This window comes from Melanotaenia boesemani, chromosome 3, assembly GCF_017639745.1.
Source record: "Melanotaenia boesemani isolate fMelBoe1 chromosome 3, fMelBoe1.pri, whole genome shotgun sequence".
In the NCBI taxonomy this organism is placed as follows: domain Eukaryota; kingdom Metazoa; phylum Chordata; class Actinopteri; order Atheriniformes; family Melanotaeniidae; genus Melanotaenia; species Melanotaenia boesemani.
This window is the reverse complement of record NC_055684.1, coordinates 40,453,694-40,476,019: the sequence shown is the minus strand read 5'-3', so window position 1 is coordinate 40,476,019 and position 22,326 is coordinate 40,453,694. Positions and strand designations below refer to the sequence as shown.

The window sequence follows — 22,326 nt, the reverse complement described above, 5'->3', positions numbered from 1 at the left end:
ATTGGAAATGTGTTTTCTACGATCAGGGAACTCGGTTCATTTATCAATGATACAGTAAAGTTTATGTTTCTTATGATATTAAAATGAGATTTTTGTCATTTCAGACCACAAAAGCTAAGGACATGTTTTCTTCCCCAAACAGTGAAATATGCAACTCTCAGATGAGACTAATTTCTCTCTCTGAGCTGTTTCCTCACCAGCAGACTAGCCTGGAACCACATAAACACAGTAAAATCGTATCCAACCAGCATATTAATGAACACCTCATTAATTATGGCAGCCCACAGTAAAAATGAGATTGTTATCAAGATGTCAGAAAGGAGTGAATGTGGAATCTGTGTGGTGATGCAGCATGTTCAACCTAAATGGTCTTCATGTGCACACGTTCCTGAAGGATCTAATCCAGGAAGACTAAAGCTTTGATGAAACTCTGCTTCCAGCTGGATTCTTTAGAAGCAAAATGCTGTCAATGCTGAACCTCATCACCTTGAACGAGTTCAGAATCATTTTCCCAAACATTCAATCAGAAACTGAGCTTGTGTCCTTCGGTTGCTGTTCATCCAGAGCTCGGTTGTTTCCACAGTGAAGGACAAGGTTTCCGCTCCCCCGGTACACCACAGCATGGAAAGTGAATGAGTCAGGAGCAAGGCGAGGCTCAGTCAATACGGCTGCTTCAACAGAATGTTAATTCACTCGAACTGGGAGGTGGCAATCTGAATACAAGTAAAAGGAACCTCTGAGCTTCCGTCACTATGACTTACTTCATGTGGGTTCAGGGAGAGTTTTTTTTCTCCTTCTCTAATGTACTTTGCAGTAAAGATTCAGCCATACTCCTCTGTAATCTCTTCGGTGGGATCGTCCCAGCAGGTGGGCGCCTGGCACTCAGAAACCCTCCACTGAAAGGTCATGTAGTAAAAAAAAACCATCAGATCGAACAGAGACGGATAAGGACAGGTGGGGGTATTGTTCAGTGATATTCCTTTAATGAAATGTTCTGATTACAAGAATGTAAAACGTGCAGGATGGATCTGAGCTACTGGCATGTGGCCTTCACACAAGTGGAGTAAATCAGACAAGAGGTAGGATCAAGCTGGATGATGAGAGAATTATGACAGCTTTGGCTCTGCACCCTGAGAAATTCAACATATCTGCACAGCTGTAACCTACATGGCTCGTCCTTCTGCAACTTCCATTAATGAGAAAGATGCCAAACATGCTGGGAGTCTGTGCTTCCATCCGTATATCCTGCCTGAATTGCCTTTATTTGCTCATTCCTCTTTCTTGCTCTTTTTAACCGAATACACTCTTATCACTAACACAGAGTCCATCTTTGATGCACTCACAGATCAGCTTTGCCTCATTCAGAAGACTTTGCAGTGATTTTTGCAAGGATTGAACCAGAAATATGAAACAGTTTCTGCTTAATGAGACATCAGTGACAGTTCAGGAGATCAGACTTTTAATTAAACAAGATCATTACAAAAGCAGACTAGTTATGGGACTACTTACTTTACAAGCATTAATGAAGGATGATAATAACTTTTTATTATCAGTTAGGTGATTAATCAAACCAGGTTTTACTAACCTCATTTTTATGGCTGTTTACTGTGGTCTTTCATTTTCCTTTAAGATAAAATTGCACTGCTGTATTAGCTGCATCATTTTCTTTGTTTAGTCTTCAAGGCTTCAATGTTTGTCTCCAGACTGCCTACTGTTTTCGTCCTTGGATTACCCCTCTTGCATTGCCCTTGTCGGATTCCTCTTGCCTGGTTTCTTGGATTTCTGGATTTTGACCCATGCTTTGTTCCTGGACCCCGAGCCTCGCCTATCGTCTTGGATAAGTACCCCATCTGCCTCAATGTTCTGACCATTGCCTGCCTTCTGACCTTGACTCTGGATTTTGGACTTTTTCAGCTCTCCTCCTTCCCCCTCCAGGACTAGACGGCTTCTTTAAGTCTTACCATACTCTTGCCCCTTTGCTCAGTAAATCTGGTTTCTTTGTATTCCTACTCGTATGTGTGGTTGAATTTCCGGGTCCTCACAGTCAATCATTACAGTTTTAAAAAGTGAAGTGATGCACATTGTAGAGTGATGATTACTACTCTGGAGTAATGCAGGCTGAATGTCGGTGAAAGCAACATTAAACCTTTCATGCAGCTATGCTGCATGACGATACAGCTGAGCTTTGCTTTACGCACCGCGCCACATGCTAGCAACACGCTAACAACCTGATATAAACTCACCAACTGTTCTGAACACACACCGTAGCTGATTCAGTAAAAAAAGCAAGAATACATTATCAGAGGAAGAGAGGAAAAGAAAGAAAGAAGGAAACAGAACAAGAGATAAGAGTCGAGATAAGACTGACTTTTTCTGTCTGGAAAAACCTCAGTAGAAAGAGATGCTGGATTAGCCTCAATGAGAAAATCAGCCAAAGTTCAGTAGTGAAGCTTTAAAACGATCCAAATTATGTCTAGATGGTAGATTTGATGTATTCCCGGGTGCTTGAGCCTTATGTGGCCTGACTGGCCTGCTTGTAAAAAATTTAAATAAATAAAAAGATGTAAAAAATAAAATAAAATCTCACAATGCTGTACATTTGTGCGGTTGATTGACCTGCCTGATACTGGCATCCACAGACAGCTTAACACATTTGTTCTAGTCAGTTGTCACTAATAAGCCAATGCTGATTGGTCAGTAGCCTAATCAAGATTTTTCTTTAAAAGATTAATCAACACAAGCGAAGTGCACAGAGCTGAAACAGCTGACAGAATGAGGAACATGGTGGTGCAAATGGACTTGGGGGGAAAAAAGAGGAAGGGGGAGCAGAGAGGGGCCTTAATAATAGAAAAAATGCATTCAGGTAAGTGACACTAATGCTGTAGGTGACGTCGTTCCAGTGAGACAGATTCAAACCAGCCGCATTCAAACATTCATTTGATCGTGTTTTCGCCAGTCTAATCAAACTATTCTTGAAAGTACGGAAATGGTGTCTTAAGGAGCACAGCGGGGAGGATGTGGCCAGCCTGTCAGATTTTATAAATCGGTGCTACGACAGAATTGTCATGGGGAAGCCAAAGCAGACGTCAGCCCCCTCTACCTCATCCGAGGCCAAGAGACAGCAAAACGAGGATTCACCCGGAGCTACTTCACCACCAGGCAACGACTCAACGGATGTTCTGATCTCCATAGATAAGAAACTAAGTAGTTTGAATGCACGTTTGAGTCTGGTGGAGATTCTCCACAAACCAGAAGGAGCAGGTGAAGAACCAGGGCCGCGAACTGAAGGGAACGAGTAAACGACCAATATCCAAGAGAGATTCTGGATTTGCAAAGAGTCCTGTTTCCCATCAGGAGGAAATCCATCAGCGAAGGCGCTCATGCTGTCATCGCGGTGGATAAATGATTTTTTACCAGACAGCTGAACCGCGACCCGAACATCACTCCTTGGCTCTACTGACGTGTTGGTATGTGCTTTAATCTTCATGTATTCTCACTAGACTGTGTTAATGCCTAAAACTGCCGTAAAGATCCTGTAGTCAACAGTAAATCCACTGCCGTCTCCACTACACGGCTCTCACCACCGATGTGTTTATTTAATTATTTGTTTCCTTTGGCACTGTCGCTTTTTTACTTTCCACACTTCTTCTCTCTGACCCTTTCACAGTTAACGGAATCCCACCATCATATTAATGCAAACCGTGGCGCACACACACATTCGAACATAGGGCCCAGCTTGCTGACAGACATCAGCACTTTGCACAATTCACACAAACACACACAATGTATGAGGGAACAACACACACACATGCAGACATTTGATACACACATCCATGTCACACACTCAGCTGGCAGACACACATTCACGCGGAGAAGCAGTGTGACGCACACACGCTTCAGTAACATGCATGTAGCCTCATTTCTGTGATCGGATCATGAACGCTGAGGTTTGTCACTTGGAACGTGCGTGGAGCTGGTGCAAGGAAAAGAGGTTAAAGATTTTCAGTCGGCTGCAGGTGATGAAGGCAGACATCGTCCTCTTCCAGGAAACTCATTTATCAAACAACAAAAGATCTTTTTCTAACAGACAAGTTTCCACACGTGTACTCAGCTTGTTATAATTCTATGGCAAAGAGGAGCAGCAACTCTTATTAATAGAAGGTTAAAGTCTGACATTGATAATACAATCACAGATCCAGAAGACAGATTTATAATAAATGGTAAATGGTCTGTATTTATATAGCACTTTACTGTACCTGGAATGATACCCAAAGCACTTTACATCATACATCCCATTCCCACACTGATGGCGGAAGCTGCCATGCAAAGCGCTGACCACAACCCATCAGGAGCAAGATTAGATTCTAGAATTCTAGATTAGATTATTTCTTAACTAGCAGCTCGCTGATGAATGACATGTTAGAAATCAGAATACATCCTATTAGCATTAGTGATCACGCACCAGTATCATTCACTCTGAGAAGTAAGAGCAATAAACCAGCAACTAGAAACTGGAGATTTAATACGTCATTACTTAAAGATCCTGAGTTTATCAGCTACTTTAAAAGAGAATGGTCCTTATATCTAGAAAATAATGACTTGCCAGAAAAGCAGTAATGAGAGGGAAAAATAATTTCCTTCTCTTCCCATAAGAAAAAGAAGGAAACTTTGAGAATCTCAGAGTTAGAACTCAGAATTAAATCCTTAGAGGAGCTTACCATGTCTCCCCAGGAGAACACACACTAAATGCTATAAGGAAAGCTAAACATGAACTTAATGAAATAATAGATAAAAACACAATTCTTGGTGCAAAGACTTCGCTTGGAGAACTTTGAACATGGCAACAAATCTGGAAGGTTCCTGGCTAATCAGTTAAAAACAAACAAAGAGAAAACAACCATCTCCTCTGTCAGAGATCCAGAAGGAAACATCAGGTCCAGATGGTCCAGGTCCAGAAGGTCAAGGTCCAGATGGTTACCCAGCAAAATTCTACAAAGAATTCTGGACAACGCTGGCCCCACCTTCTACAATATGATATTAGAAATAAGGGAAAAACAAAAATACCTTTAAATATGAACCTAGCTAATATTACTCTAGTATTAAAACCAGGAAAAGACCTGACACTTCCATCCAGTTACTGTCCAATTTCATTAATAAATGTAGGTCTCAAAATAATTAGCAAAGCTTTGGCCTAGTGCTGGGCGGTATGACCAAATTTCTATATCACGGTATTTTTAAAAATCATGTCGGTTTCACAGTATTTGACATTTTTTTCCCTTGTGCATACTGTGTTAATCATATTATTGTGATAAGAATTACTGCAGTAGAGTGGTTAAGACTACCCTATTCAAAAAGCCTGCTGCAAGTAATTCACCAGTGTGGTCATCTGGGAAGTAACTTGTTTGTAGGCAGTGACTCTTCAGTTGCCAGTCATCATTTATGTAATGAACTGTCAAGCTCAGATATGGTTCCATTGTCCGACTTGACCACAAATCTGCAGTGGTCAAATAGATTAGATTAGATTAGACTTTATTATCTCACAGTGGAGAAATTCACTTGTTACAGCAGCTCTTGTTATAGAATAAAGTGCAGAAAGACAGAATAAGGTGAACATGCATCACAGCAAGAAGGTGCAATATAAATAAATAGTGGGGGGCTGTTGCCACCTCAGTTTGTATCTTCCCTCTGTGTTCCTGGTACAACTTGGGGATCGCTATTTCACTGATGTATTTCCCACTTGGGATGTCATATCTGGAATCAAGCGTCTTTATCATAGCCCTAAATCCGTCTCTTTCAACTGTGCTAATAGGAACCATGTGTTTAGCAATATGAATTGTTACGGAGTTCGTTATCTCTATCCACCGCTTGCTTTTTCTGTCGTATGGCTTACCTTTAGCAAACGCTTCCAAAAGTGACATCTGACTCGCCTGTCCTCTAGTGCCACTTTTACCTGATGGTATGGAAGACGCTGCTTTTAGTTTAATGCACTCCTGGTACTCCAAAGCATGTTTACGGCTAAGGTGATGCAGCAAATTGCTCGTGTTACCACCTCCGGTGACAACTTCAACTTGACAGCACTTGCAGTAAATTGTTGTCTGGTTGACGTCTGACCTTTTAAACCCAAAGTACCTCCAGACAATAGACACAGCTCCTTTTTTCGGCAAAAGTTCTTCTGGGTCATCATCTTCAACTTCTGGTTCAGAGGCTCCCCTGTTCATTTTCATCACGCTCAACAACGTCTCAACTACTTGCGCTCTGTTCCAGGTGTGTTTAGCTGCGCAGCAATGAAATACGTCCCCTGTGAAACAATGTACCACCGCGCTGTGTTCCGGACATATTTAGGCTATTTAAACGGGTGTTGCCGGTATATGAAAAATTCATATGATAACAAAATAAAAACCAGTTTTCGGTGCAAATCGGTATACCGCCCAGCACTACTTTGGCCAGAAGGATAGAAAAAATAACCCCTCTAATAATACATCCTGACCAAACAGGCTTTATTAAAGGTACACATTCCTCTACTAACATGCGTAGATTAATTAACATCATAGATTATTCTACTCTACATAATCTGGAATCCACAGTCATTTCTTTAGACTCAGAAAAAGCATTTGACCGAGTAAACTGGAAATTTTTATTTGCAACGTTAAACAAATTTGGGTTTGTGTCATCTTTCATAGACTAGATAAAAATATTATATAAAAACCCAAATGCATGACCAATGATCAAACTTCTGCAAGCTTCTGTTTGCAGAGAGGAACCAGACAGGGCTGCCCGCTTTCTCCATCACTCTTTGCTATTTTTATTGAACCCCTAGCTGCTGCCATAAGACAAAATAAAGAGATTAAAGGAATCCATGCCAACAACATAGAACAAAAGGTAAGTCTTTATGCTGATGATGTATTACTTTTCCTCCAGAACTCACAGGCATCTCTCCCCCAGACAATCACACTTATTAACACATTCTCATCAATATTTGAATACTCTATTAACTGGTCTAAGATTATTGTTATGCTCATTAGTAAATAGGTGCAGATGGAGTGAATGTAGACAGTCGTCTCAGTTATTGCACAGGACCTGCTTTATTGCAGGTTTTGAACAGTTTTTATTGTGTGATTTTGAATTGTTTAATGTGGTTATTGCTCTGGGAAAGAAATGTCTCTTAGTCTACCTGTGACCTGTAGCGCCCCCCAAGGGTAACGGCTCAACCAGGTGGTAATTGGGGTGAGAGGAGTCTGATGATGTGCTGAGCTCTGCTGAGGTAGCGAGAGCCGGTGGTGTCCTCCCGGCTGGCAGAGAGCAGCCTGGGATCCTCTGGGCTGCGTTGATCCCTCTCTGCAGCCCTTTCCTATCTGCTTCTGAGTGCCCTGCACACCACGCTGGGATGCAGGATGTCAGGAGACTCTATGGTGGCTCTGTAGAATGACACCAGCGGCTTCTCCTCCAGGTTGTTTCTCCTGAGCACCCTCAGGAAACGGAGTCGCCTGCACCACCTCCGAGGTGTTGGCGGTCCAGGAGAGGTCATCAGAGATCTGCACGCCCAAGAGTCGGATGGAGTGGACCCCGTTGATGTAGAGAGGAGCCAGATCCAGTCTGAAGTCCAGGAGGATTTCTTTAGTTTTTGTAGTGTTCAGTGGGAGATTGTTTTCTGAACACCACGCTGCCAGTCCGTTGACCTCATCTCTAGTCAGACTCATCCTCCTCTAAGATGCAGCGGTGAGTATTGGTTGTGGTGTATTATATGTACTACAGTAAACTGACATCTAAATCATCCAGTCATGATGTTCGTCTCAATATAATTGTAATATTCGGATTGGTGCTCTGCTGGCCAGGTCCCCGATTGTTTCCACCTGTACCTGGTGACTGCTCTCATGCAATCACCTGTTTCCGACAGCATTTAACTCTCCTCTGTTCGCTCTCCAGTGCCAGATTGTCTGACACCATCTGTCCAGCCATCCAGTTTTCTTCCCTACAGTTTTTAACCATTTAAAAATTTTATTTGCTATATGAATCACCACTTTAAGGCCCATTTCTGCTCTATTACATACATAAATAGCGACATCCGTTTCGAACATTGTCATATGTCGCCATCCTCATGCCTCCATGTGTCTTTTGTGTTGCCATGGTTAAATCAATTCCTCCACTAGGGGGCAGTGCTGAGCTAACAGTTTACTCCCGCAATCCGACATCAGTTTCAGACACTGTTTGGCAGCGGTGATCCATTGCTATGAAGTTGTGTCCAACACGCCCTTAACACTCGCAAATAGCCTTTCTTCAAAAGCTCACGCAATTCTACAGTTGTTGTCCTCGTCTTCATTCTTCTTCTGCTTTGTTCCCTTCCCGATTCTTTCTTTTTCTCTGTTGTTTCTTTCCATGGTCACATGTCATCTATTGTGCTCAGCACTGCCCCCATGATTTCCGGTGGTATTGTTCCATCTTCACAGATAGTTAAGCTCCCTGAAAACTGACCAAATTACGCAAACGGACAGACCAAACTGGACCAGGCACACCTCAACCTTGGTTGGACTGCCTCTCCAGGAAACTAGTTTCTATTTCTCACCATTTGTGAAATAAAACTTTCAAGAGTTCAGTCCAAGTTTGGCTGACCTCAAGCCTGAGTGTTCCAGGTCATTCCACTAATACCATCATTAATAAAGGAGTCCTGTTTTGATTGTCTATTGAACCTGTTGATGAAGGTGGAGAAGAGAAAAACACTGGACTAGGGGTTTGTTGTTTTGTGCAAATGTTGTTTTAGAATAATGAGCTTTGCTGATTACTTAGATTAGGTTAGGTTAGATGAGATTAGATTAGATTAGATTAGATTAGGTTAGGTTAGGTTAGGTTAGATTAGATTAGATTAGATTAGATTATTTTTAGATTTACTTTATTCATCCCTCATTGAGGAAATTCAGGGTTGCAGACAGCTGTATATAGTATACATAGAACCTACACATCTGTATTTACATATATGCAAACAAAACATAATTGTGCAAAGAAGAAAAGAGCGATTTATTATTACTTTGCAAAAACATGCCATGTATGAAAGCAGTGCAAAGTGGCAGTTATTGACCAAATAGCCAATATGTGTGTACACGTACACACGCATGAGTGTAAGTTTAGAGTTAATCAGCTGGAGTCAAACAGCTGAAAGTAAAATTAGCTTTTGTCCTTAAGCTCTGTCTTTCTGTCTTTCTGTCTTTCTTTCTTTCTTTCTTTCTTTCTTTCTTTCTTTCTTTCTTTCTTTCTTTCTGTCTTTCTGTCTTTCTTTCTTTCTTTAATTAGTAAAAAAGTGCTGTAGTGGCAGGAAATTTAAGGAACTAAACTAAAATAATAGCAATGCTGGAATTAGTTTTAAAGTTAAGAGCGTATGCATGAGAAAGGAATCCAACCAACAGCTAATCTTTGCCTGGTCGTCTCTCAGATTGGCAGAGCAGCTGACAGAATCTGATGGCTCTGACATGAAATAGATTTAAATATAGGCACATGTCCCAGCTGAAACAACAGGAAGTTGTCACGCATTCATCAGCTTTAGACAGGTTGCTTCTCTGGTTGTAAGATTCTCTTTCATATCTGCCATTTGCTTTAACTACAGTCCACTATCAAATCTGAACTAATTCTTCTTTTATGTGCCATCCTAATGAACATGCCTCGACTTGCATGGTGTAGATTGTTCAGTACAACACAGTTCTGCATGTTTGGTACACGGCTGAATGCTGAACTATTGTCTTCCTGTGCAAGCTTTGAAAAGGACTGATTTAAGTCACAAAATGTTGGTTGCCCAGATAATGCAGTTAGAATTGTGCCAGAGCTCTAATATACAACTTTAAGACGATTAAACTGAGCTCTTCTGTCTTAGAATATGGGATTTGATTGGTTTGAAAAAATGTTGAACAAATGCAATTTCTGAACAAAACCTATCATACACTAAAAAGAGTATTTTCACTGGAGCAATTTGCAGCAGAGTGTGAAGCGGCTGGGATGAGAATCAACACCTCCAAGTCCGAGACCAGGCCTGATCGGCATCCTCCCCCACCATCTGAGTCAACTCACCACCAGGTGGTGATCAGTTGACAGCTCCGTCCCTCTCTTCACCCGAGTGTCCAGAACATGCGGCCGCAAGTCCGACAACACGACTACAAAGTCGATCATCGAACTGCGGAGTAGAGTGTCCTTGTGCCAAGTGCACATGTGGACACTCTTATGTCTGAACAAGGTGTTCGTTATGGACAGTCCATGACGAGCACAGAAGTCCAACAACAAAACACCACTCGGATTTACATTAGGGGGGCCTCCCAATCACGCCCCTCCAGGTCTTGCTGTCATTGCCCATGTGAGCATTGAAGTCCCCCAGCAGAACGAGGGAGTCCCTGGAAGAAGTGCTTTCCAACACCCCCTCCAATGACTCCAGAAGGGCAGGTACTCTGAACTGCTGTTTGGTGCATAAGCACAAACAACAGTCAGGACCCGTCCCCCCACCCGAAGGCGGTGGGAGGCTACCCTTTCGTCCACCGGGGTAAACTCCAACATACAGGTGCCAAGTCGGGGGGAAATGAGCATGCCCACACCTGCTCGGCGCCTCTCACCGGGAGCAACTCCAGAAAGGAAAAGGGTCCAGTCCCTCTCAAGGACAGTAGTTCCAGAGCCCAAGCCGTGTGTCGAGGTGAGTCCAACTATATCTAGCCGGAACCGCTCAACCTCGCGCACCAGCTCAGGCTCCTTCCCCGCTAGAGAGGTGACGTTCCGCGTCCCTAGAGCTAACTTCTGCAGTCGAGGGTCAGACCGCCAGGGTCCCCGCCTCTGGCAGCCGCCCAGCTCACAATGCACCCAACCCCTATGGCCCCTCCTGCAGGTGGTGAGCCCACGGGAGGGGGGGCCCATGTCACCCTTTTGGGCTGAGCCCGACGGAGGCCTATGGCAAAGGCCCGGCTACCAAGAGCTCGCCTCCATGCCCCACCTCCAGGCCTGGCTCCAGAGGGGGGCCCCGGTGACCCACAACCGGACAAGGGAAACCTGGGTCCTTGCTTTCTCCTCATCATAGGGGTGATATATATACAGTATATATGTATATATATATATATATATATATATATATATATATACATTTACATACATATACATATATATATATATATATATATACATATATACATATACATGCATATACGTATATGTATATATATATATGTATATGTATATATACTCCACTGCCACTACACACCTGGCCATGCTCTTAAAGCCACAGTACACAATTACCAGGGAAAAGAAGTAGCTCCTCCTTTACATATTTACCTCAACTAACTCAAATTAATCTTAGATGTCCAATGTAAATACTTTTGATTTACTGTTCAACATAACACGGATTAAATAAAACACATCCTCTTGAAAAATAGTGAAATACCACCAAGGAGAAAAATATCAAAATGAGTTTGCCTCATACACAGAGCATTTTTACACTGACCTCAGAAGTTTGTGTCCTTCCATCTGCTTTCAGTAAGAACTCTTCTCTTGAAAAGAAAACTTTGGCCTTGGAGCCTGAAAGGGAGAAAAGGAAGAAAAACACTATTAAAAGAATAATACTCAAGACTACCCTGGATGTACTTGCATTGATTCCTGGCCAGCTTCAGCTTATTTGCATGCTTTGTGATTGGTCTGACAACAGCAGGGTCATTGCCATATCAAAGTTTACTTTCCTCTCATTTTTTGCAGCTCTTGCAAGTAAGTGGTGGTACGAGTGAGTCAGAGAGTTTCTGAATGGCAGGCAGGGCTTATAAAGCCTTTGCCAGCCCATAACAGAAGAGTTTGGAGGCCAGTTTGTGCTGCAGTGTGTCACAGATGCACATGCAACAAGGTCTGTCAGCTTCAGCATCTTTACTTTTCATCCTGGAAAACACAAAGACAGCTTTACATGATGAGGTCTCTCCTGCCTTTGCTCCTCTCCCTTGTGTTGGTGTCCCACGGATCTTCAGCCGTCATCACTGGGGTGAGTGCAGGTAGACGGGAGGATATCCGGAGGAAAAAGGGATCTCTGGACATAATTTTGCCTTTTTTCTTCTTTTTTCATATTTGATGCATACTGTTACATATAAGCGTTAATATTAATGACAAATGCTGATCATTTTTGCACTTAACTCCTCAAAAAACAGGAACAGAATTTCATTGATTTTCTCTACTGCTTGGTCCAGTTCAGGGTCTCGGGGGCTGGAGTCTATCCCAGCTGCTAACAGGTGAGAGTACACCTGGGCCGTTCACCAATCCATCACTGGACAGATAACAATTTATTACAATAAATCATTTTAAATAATAAACAGTTACAGTAATTTAAATATATTTCTTATATTTGACCTGTCAGCAAACAGGTTAAAAAATAAATAATAGAAATGTGAAATTTATTTCAGAGAAACTAAAACATGTGATTTCTGGATCTTTATAAGCATTAATCTTAGATCTTCAGTAAAGCTGCAAATGTATTTCATCAAAAGATCTGTCAATTTTACTCTAAATATAAATGACTTTCATAAGCTGAGATGGTCCTGCAGTGGCCTGGAGACCTGTCCAGGTGCTCCTGCCTCTGGTCTGGTAGCTTGGACTGCAGCCCCGTCTGTCAGCTGCAAGGCTGATGGGAACTGAGAGGTTCCTGGAATGACTGCTGCTCCTCTTCATCGTCTTCCCATCATCTTATCTGAAGGGAGAGCTGTCACTCAGAGGTGTCGCTATCACTAGCCTGACACGCCAGCTTTCTCTCTGCTTAAACATTGATTGTTTTTATTCTTTGCTCAGAGGCGACTTAATGGCAAGCAGAGCGGATGGAAGTGAGGTACCTTGTGTGTCTGTGTGCAGGCCTGTGAGAGGGATGCTCAGTGTGGAGGTGGGATGTGCTGCGCGGTGAGCTTGTGGATCCGCAGCCTGCGCATGTGCACGCCTGTGGGACAGGAAGGAGACGACTGCCATCCTTTCAGCCACAAGGTGAGGACGCCAGCATGTCTGCGCGCTCACATGGAGCGTTTCTCCGATTCTGGCTCACAAGTATTATAAAGATTTGCTTTTTAAATGATGCTTTCCACTAGTTTTAGTAGACTGAACTCCTCCTTGTCTCACGTTTACAACAAACCTTTTTTTTTATTATGATTTTATTTATTTATTATTTTTATCTAATTTATCTAATATTATCTAATATTTATTTACTCATAATCTTGTCATTCTTAAGATTATTTATCTTCATTTATTTATTATTAATAATTTATTTCACTATAAATATAATTTTATTCCAGTCTTCTTTTTTCCAGAGTTTGTCCAGTATTTATTTTGCTTTTGTGTTATTGTAGAAAACTTGTACCATTAAGAGGTTAAACCTTCAAGATTGTCTTTAAGATTCAAGATCCATATAATCAAACAGCATTTTTCTTTGTACCTTTATTCCACCTTGTAAAGCTGCATCCATGATGCTTGCTGGAAAACATCCAGTCCCAGACTTGATGACACCTTGAATCAAAAGTAAGACTCAACTGTCATGTTGGAGATGAACCCCTTAAAGCCTGATTTTATTTACAGTTATATAAAAATAAAATAAATATAATAAAAACAATCTGGGAAACAAAACAACAAAAAGAAAAAGACTGGAATGAAAATAAAATACAGTTAAAGATTAGATAAAGCAATAAGATAAACAAATAAATAATCTAAAATAAAAACAGTGAGTGAAGAAACATAAATAAATTAATCAAAGAAGTGAGATAAAAAGAAATAATATGAACTGGAAATGGTTGCAGTCGAGGGGTTAAACATACGTGGCCGTCATTCAGCTGGCGTTTGACTCTGATCTGCTCCTGGATTATTTATTCCATCTCTGGATTAAAACCGGGCACGTAAAGAAGCTCCAGACCGGCTCGGATGCTCTTTGTTGCAGAAACAGCGTGAAACTAGCGGGAATTTTCTGGAAGACATTGTCACATATAAACTGACAAAGAAAAGAAAAAACAGAATAAAAAGAGAAGGAGTCAAATCTGTGTCTTTATGTCCATCTAGGTTCCTTTCTTTGGGAAAAGGCTGCACCACACCTGCCCCTGCCTGCCCAACCTGTCATGTCTGGCTGTGGACGAAGGAAAATCCAAATGTCTCTCACCATACAAGTATCCAGATTACTTCCTCTGAGCATCATTACTGTTCTGCCTCTAAAAACCATTTTATTTGTAGCATTTTGAACAGAGATATATTTCATAATGCATCATCTTCTGCTTAAATGAAACTTTTTAAAGAAAGTCCTGTTTTTTTTCCGTTGCCAAACATAAATACTTTAGTTGGTTCACATCACATGATTAAAATAAATTAGAAACTTTCCTGTTGTGTCTGACAGATATTTGATTTTATGTCCTGCGGTTCGGATGCAGAATTATGTTTTTCCTCTGAGTAATCACTCATCACCGTTCACACATGAAGAGCTTTTCTAACATTTCAGTGAGCCGGTTTTTAAAGAGGTCACAATGTGCTTTAACACCATATACAGAAAAGAAGTCGAGAGAAATGGTTTTAAAAAATCAGATATAAGCCATAGATTAACAACAATTAAAGAAGTTAAATGAGAAGCAGATGAAAGAAATGAGAGTTTCTGATCGCACGTGGGATCAAGAGAATAAGCAGCTGCTTTTTATCACCCAGAAAACAGATGGATTTGTTCCAATCATTCATTTTACGTGATGATTCGAGGCTTTTAATAAGCAAGATCTGAATCGATGTATAAAGTTTTCCATGAATGAATCTAAGACGATAGAAGCAGATGTGGTGGGATGATGGATGTCCTTCCACTGCCACGGCTGCTAAAGCCTTTTTACATGTCTCAAATGAAAATCTACGAATCATCTACAGATGTCTTTTTTTCCTGGTTTAAACATATTTCTTACATTTATAAATAAATGTAAGTTTATTTGCAAAAAAAGAGAGAAAAAGAGCCCTCGCAGACCTCCTCACATACCAACAGGACGGGTATTCTTACACGATAGAAAACAAAGTAAAAATAAGCATCTAGACAAACATCTGCATGTGTGTACACCCGTACACGCACATACAGAAACCAAAGTTTGTACAGCTCAACCAGGACAAAACTAAGTTTTAACCATTGTTCCTTCGCTTCTTTGACAGTTGTTGCTATGGTTCTTCTTCTTTGGTTTTGGCTGGTTGTTGCTATGGTTCTTCTTTGGTTTTTGCTGATTGTTGCTATGGTTCTTCTTCTTTGGTTTTTGCTGGTTGTTGCTATGGTTCTTCTTCTGCGGTTTTTGCTGGTTGTTGCTATGGTTCTTCTTCTGCGGTTTTTGCTGGTTGTTGCTATGGTTCTTCTTCTTTGGTTTTTGCTGGTTGTTGCTATGGTTCTTCTTTGGTTTTTGCTGGTTGTTGCTATGGTTCTTCTTCTTTGGTTTTTGCTGGTTGTTGCTATGGTTCTTCTTCTGCGGTTTTTGCCGGTTGTTGCTATGGTTCTTCTTCTTTGGTTTTTGCTGGTTGTTGCTATGGTTCTTCTTCTTTGGTTTTTGCTGGTTGTTGCTATGGTTCTTCTTCTTTGGTTTTGGCTGGTTGTTGCTATGGTTCTTCTTTGGTTTTTGACGGTTGTTGCTATGGTTCTTCTTCTTTGGTTTTGGCTGGTTGTTGCTATGGTTCTTCTTCTTTGGTTTTGGCTGGTTGTTGCTATGGTTCTTCTTTGGTTTTTGACGGTTGTTGCTATGGTTCTTCTTCTTTGGTTTTGGCTGGTTGTTGCTATGGTTCTTCTTTGGTTTTTGACGGTTGTTGCTATGGTTCTTCTTCTTTGGTTTTGGCTGGTTGTTGCTATGGTTCTTCTTTGGTTTTTGACGGTTGTTGCTATGGTTCTTCTTCTTTGGTTTTGGCTGGTTCTTGCTATTTTCTTCTTTGGTTTTTGCTGGTTGTTGCTATGGTTCTTCTTCTTTGGTTTTGGCTGGTTCTTGCTATTTTCTTCTTTGGTTTTTGCTGGTTGTTGCTATGGTTCTTCTTCTTTGGTTTTGGCTGGTTCTTGCTATTTTCTTCTTTGGTTTTGGCTGGTTGTTGCTATGGTTCTTCTTTGGTTTTTGACGGTTGTTGCTATGGTTCTTCTTCTTTGGTTTTGGCTGGTTCTTGCTATGGTTCTTCTTTGGTTTTTGACGGTTGTTGCTATGGTTCTTCTTCTGCGGTTTTTGCTGGTTGTTGCTATGGTTATTCTTCTTTGGTTTTGGCTGGTTGTTGCTATGGTTCTTCTTTGGTTTTTGACGGTTGTTGCTATGGTTCTTCTTCTACGTTTCAACATTTGTCCTGCTCGGAAGACTAGATTGTAGATCGGTTGCGGGACAGCGTTGTTATGTGTGTGGTCGTCTGTGATGAGATTATTGGAGCCACCACACACAGCACCATCAACACTGTTACATGCCTGATTTTATCTTCATGTGTGAGGGCTCGAACAGATAAAAAATCTCTTCAGATTAAAAAACTCTTTTTATGTGTGTACCAGGCTGAAGCCTACAGGGACAGAACAACAGGGATTTACTAGCCCTGAGCACCGGACTGGCAGAATAATGCCACAGGTTCAAAACACAAATGGTGACGGTGCCCTGGTTCCCAGGCTGGAACATGGGCTGGGTGCTGGCCTGCATGCTGACACAGCACTGAGGTGTCCAGTGGGTTTGTTGTCTTGGTTATTTTTTAGGAACTCCTGATGATTGTCTGCTTAGTTTACCGGTAAAAGCTGTAGGAAATTCTCTGCTGTGTTTCTGTGCAGGTGTAGCAGCTGCTTGTCTGCTGTTAGGTTGGTGTTACACAGGACTCCTCGGAGACAAGGGCAGGTTAGACATCCTTTATTTAACAAGCAGGATATACAGGAAGAGGTGTTACTATGACAGGACAGGAACCATGGAATGGAGTAGGGGTGAGTCCGCTGTGTGTAGGTTAAGGTCCGACAGGGAATGACTATGGTGCTGGTGTATATAAAGGACTGGGGAACAAAGGAAGACAGGTGTGGCAGGTTGACTAGATCACTGATGAGCGGATGAGGAACAGGTGTGGAGGATGAGGGAGGTGAGGAGTGAATGGAGGAGTGGCAGGACAGATTGTAACAGTTGGATTGAAGCTCGTTGATTCTATCTGCTGGATCTTTGTCTCTTCTTCCTTTTTTCCACTTTCCTTCTTACTTCTTTTCTGGTTTCTTTGTCCCCTCCAGTCAGGTCCAGCAAATTACATAAATTCCATGTTTCAAAATAAATAAATAAGATTTAAGAAATAAATCAGATTATCAAGAGGAGCCTTAAACTCATACACCTCCTCTTGGGAAAGCAAATTTGTTCAGCACAACACAGCAGCCATTATGCCACCACCAGCACGGTGGTGGCATAATGATGGACAAGGACAGGACAAGGTAAAAGAAAAAAAAGAGGAAACTGTAGCTCAACTTAAAATAATTTAGATTGGCTTTTAATTGAATTGAATTGAATTGTATTGAATTGAACTGAATTAAATTTAATTGAATTTAATTGAATTTAATTTAATAATGGGCAGTGGTGGTTGTGGTGGTTGGCATTGCCACCTCACAGCAAGAAGGTCGCTGGTTCGAGCCTCGGCTGGGGGAGGTTCGAACCTGGGGGACGGTGGCCTTTCTGTGTGGAGTTTGCATGTTCTCCTCATGTATGCGTGGCTTCTCTCCGGGTACGCCAGCTTCCTCCCACCGTCCAAAGACATGATGTTAGGTTAATTTAACTCTAAAATTCTCTCCCCGTTGACTGCAAGTGTGGATGGTTGTTTGTTCCTCGGTGTTGGCCCTGCGATGGACTGGTGACCTGTCCAGGTGTACCTGCCTCTCACCCGTTAATGCTGGGATAGGCTCCAGCTTACCTGCGACCTGTAATGGACTAAGCTGTCAAAGATAATGAATGAATTAATTTAATAAAATTTAAAATTTAATTTAATAAAAGTCCTACAAAAGATAAAGATAATAAGGATTTTGAAACCGTGTTAATGTGCTCTTGTGACCCAAGCATGAAAGGATGATTGTCTTATGACATGACTACTAATACCAGCTGTCATATATTCAGAACATTTTAAGAGGACTGTAAATAAAGAACCCGGGGGTGTATGACCACCAGCCTGACAACCTCTCTGGACACCCAACACAAGCAGTAGTGAAATCATTTAGAAGTTTAGATGTACCACACCCCCACAGGGAAGACAGAGTAAACAAACAAATAAATAAACAACAGGAATGTATTGGCCAGGAACCTTTGTGTTTTAACTTAGCCGTTAGCGAGAGCTAGCCATTATAAATGAGAAACTCACTGCATATAACATGTATGACCCTGTAAGTGCAGAGCAAATAAACCCCCATTTTCTACATGTGGACACGTGAGACTGCAATGAAGAGAGGAGGACCATCCAGGACCTCCAGATCCCCTAGATGGTCCCTCCAGGTTCCCCCTTAATTTCTCGCTAAAAACAGGTGAGCCCAACATTTCCTCCGTTTCTCATTTATTTGCTAAGAAATACAAACAATGCACACATCCTTTTAAAAGCATCAGAACTATTCCCAGTTTCAGAGTCCAGATCCAGAGAGTCCAGATCTACAGAAAGAGCATGCTGTCCCATATCCTGAAACCATGAAGTTGCCTCTCAACACAAGCGATGAAGATGAAAGATGAGCAAATTATTCTTCAGTGAGTTTTTGACAGCGTCTGTCACAGATGATGAAATATACAAGATTTTACTGGCTGGGTTAAAAAACAGACGCTGATGGGCCTTTAACGTATTTACAGTATTTCCAGGCTTTACCTTAATAAAAATAGACTGAAATCTGAGTCACGGACCAAGCATGTGACAGTGGTCAGAGATAAAACACTGCTGCAGTTTTTCTTTCAAGTCTTAGAAACGGGCAAAAAGAAAAATCATCATTTTAGAAAGAACACATAACCAGAGACATTCAGTGAGATGGAGGAGAAGCATTAATATGGGGGAAGGTGGGATATAACTGGACGTGTTTGTCACATATATGAAGCTGAATGAGTCTAATGCAGAATAAATCAGACCTTAAAACGTTTAACCTTCATTTAACAGCTTCACGTCAACCTGATTCAGTCTGAGTAAAATTAGTGACGTAAATTAAAACGCGGGTAAATAAATCTGAAGGTCCCTCTTTCCTCTAGCTCATCCTACTCTGCATCTATACAAACATCTTTTCTTTGGGGGGGGTACATTCTGTGAGGACGTATAAACGAGTCTTTGGCAGTGTTTTAGGGCCAGTTGGGCTTCATATGACACAGTATGGCTCCATGGGCGTTTGCGTTCCCAGGCAGCAGGGAAAACAGGCTCTGAGTCTCATCCGGAGCTCCTTGTTGAACAAGAAGCTGATGATGGGGTTGGCCCCCGCCTGGGCGAAGCTCATCCACACCGCGGCGGACAGGTAGAGCTGTGGCACGGGAGCCCCGCGCACAAATATCCTCAGGTAGCACGAGCTTATGTAGGGAGCCCACAGAATGAAAAATGTCAGCGTTATCATGTAGAACATCTTCCCGATGCGTTTTTCCATCTTGAACTCGTCCAGCACCAGCAGCCTCCTGTTGCCGGGGTGCGAAGCTTGCCGGATGCCCACCAGCGTCGGCGGGGTGGGCCCGCGCCCGAAGCCGGCGATCCAGTTGGCGGCGGCCTGCCCGGTGGCTCCGGGCCCGTGGAAGGTCCAGTTCTGGCTGATGGCTGGAACCAGCTGAGCAGGCTTCATTTTGCGGTGGTCGTAAACGAAGCACAGCATCTTTATGTAAACCACGTGCGTGGTCCCCACGATGACGACCAGCATCAGCATGAAGCCCAGGGTGTCGTTGGCCTTCACGTAGCGGTGCTCGAAGATGCACTGCTCCTCCTCGCGGATGAACTTGTAGGTACCCACGTCGAAGACCGGGGGGGAAGCCATGGCAACCGAGAGAGTCCAAACCATGCAGATCACCGCGACGCAGGTGCACAGATTCATCCGTTTGGAGTAGAAGCGGTGGTGGGCGATGGCCATGTACCGGGTGACGCTCACGCAGAAGAGCAGGAAGGCGACGTGGAAGCAGAAGAGCACCGACATGAAGGCGACGATCTTGCAGCTGAGCGCGCTGTACGGCCAGGTGGAGCCGCTGCTGATCGATGCCATCACGAAGGGGAAGCAGACGGCGGAGCGCACCACGTCCGCCAGGCACAGGTCCAGCAGGAAATAGTAGGGAGCCCTGCGCAGCGAGCTGTCCTTCAGCAGCAGCAGCGACAGCGACGCGTTTCCCAGCAGGCTCGTGCCCATGATCAGCCCTAGAGAGGCCAGCTTGACCGCAGAGGCCGTGGACGCATAGTTCTGTAAGGACGAGCTGCTCTCCCCAAACTCACTCGTGTTTGCCATCTATGCAGCAGCCGAGGCGGTCTGTTTGCCCACATCCAATCACGGAGCAGCGCTGTTTTCCTGCCGGCCAGAGCCGAGTGCACGAGACGATCAACGCGGCCCTAACAGAAAAGAAGCTCAGAAATGCTTCCCATCTCGATGTGCTGTAATCCGCAGCAGAAAACAAACACAGATCAGAGTTTTTCTTCTCATCCCTCATCTCACAAGTGTCCTGTGCCGAAAGCACCATTTTCTGTTCTTCCCTTTTTTTCTGGAGGGAGGCAGCTCAGTTTAGGATTAGACACCATTTCGGAAAGCATCCGCACAGCAGGCGACACCGGCTCAGAAAAACGCATCTCAGTTTCCACCGATGGCCGAGGTCTCCGGTTCGCCCTCAAGACTGCAGACAAAACGAAACGAAGCCATAATTATGAAGCAGCCTCGTTAAACGACCCGGCACGTGCAGAGATGACTGCCGAAGCTCGGAGCGCGCGTCGGTGTGGCTCTATCCGGTGCGTCTCACACGGCAGCGTCTCGCTCATGCGACGCACGTCCGCTTGGATGTGATGAGCAGGCCTGGGATCAGTCAGGAGTCGCGCCTATCGCGAGCTATCTGTCTGCACGCGCTGCTGGCAGACTGAGGGACCAGCTGAACTAAAACTGCGCTGTTCGATGTGCAGCCGTGATGTTTTTCATTGTTATTTAAGATCAGAAGAGACTCAGAAACATATTTTAGCTACTCTTTGGTCATCTATTAATTCATTATTGCGTTTGTAAATTTCAGCTCATATTGCTGCATAAAAATGACTGATGACATAAACACAGTGCCATGACTCAGCGGATTATCAGGTAAGATCAGTCTTGATGCACATTCAGGCTTTGAATCTGTTATCAGCGGATTATAGACTCAGGAGTCTAAAACAATCACACACTGCATTTCTCTGCCATCTTGTATGTGACAAATAAACAACTTGAAACACAGAATCAGCGTGACATCGCTGACCCAAGATCATGTTTATGGAAGGAAACGGTCTGGTTTTCCATCCAGAGTTTTCATGTGATCTTTTAGCTTCCTGTGCGCACACAGGCTGAAAAGTATTTCATTTAAATGCATTTTAGAGACACGTTAGATGATCTGAAGACCTCATGGTTTGACACATCAGCGGTGGGAAAAAGTATCTTAAAAATTATTATGCTGTGCTGTTTCTATTAATTCCTCCTACACGATCAGAGCAAATGACAATGTCATTTTTAATCGTCAAAAATCACATTAGTTCATATGATAATCTAAATTTCAATCAGTAAAACAACTAATGGTGTTTTTTGTTAACTCAAAGCTGGATTCAAAGCAGCCAAAGGTCCTCCTGCGTGATGAGATGGAGGCTGTCTGTCCTGCAGAGAGAACTCCTGTTAGAAACCGGGTCCTTTTGACCTGTCATATAAAAATAAGCTCTTTTAATGGTGTTTGTTTTCCATGAGAAATTCATATTCATCGGACTTTTATTCCACAAAAGTCAGTTTAATAAGTCCTTTTTCATGACTGCGGAAGCTACCAGATGAAGGTGAGAAAATCCAGAGATCCTCCGTGTTCTGGGCTGGACTCACGTGCTTCAGATAATACTTTAACCCAGAGTCAGCTTTATAGTACATTGCACCTCACAAATGACACATACATAAAAGCTGGAGATATGCACATAAGGAATAGAATATAACACAGTAAAGCTTTATTGTCATTGCAAGCAAAGCAAACACTGAACAAACATCAACAGCATCGTTGTTGGTTTTTAACCATTAATTCATACTTTTTCCCATTTAACAGAGAGCTTGTGCACAGCCATTATTCAGATAAAGTTTTATAATATAAGCTGATTTATGAAGCAGCTGGGCTCTAAAATGGTGACATATACTATAAATAATTAGGGATCAGGTTTGTCAAAATGCTATTTTTGGACACACATAGCTTATGTATTTAT

General features: G+C 42.6%; 2 protein-coding genes across 2 annotated transcripts; one reads left to right on the top strand and one right to left on the bottom strand.

The window, feature by feature from the left end:
* The first annotated feature begins 3,065 nt into the window (after positions 1-3,065).
* Positions 3,066-14,263, top strand: prok2 (prokineticin 2). The gene is given in 7 exon segments (XM_041980855.1): positions 3,066-3,261; positions 6,203-6,264; positions 7,422-7,571; positions 11,794-11,885; positions 11,887-11,980; positions 12,838-12,963; positions 14,023-14,263. Coding segments are annotated over 7 exon segments (846 nt in total). The 3' UTR covers positions 14,149-14,263.
* Positions 14,264-18,112: 3,849 nt separating this feature from the next.
* Positions 18,113-20,895, bottom strand: gpr27 (G protein-coupled receptor 27). The gene has a single exon (XM_041980692.1). It carries the CDS (start codon positions 20,372-20,374, stop codon positions 19,259-19,261), a length of 1,116 nt encoding a protein of 371 aa, XP_041836626.1. The 5' UTR covers positions 20,375-20,895; the 3' UTR covers positions 18,113-19,258.
* Between the last annotated feature and the right edge of the window lie 1,431 nt (positions 20,896-22,326).

Coding starts and splice junctions, on each gene's coding strand:
- gpr27 (XM_041980692.1), bottom strand. CDS start 20,374: ATGGCAAACACGAGTGAGTTTGGGGAGAGCAGCTCGTCCTTACAGAAC.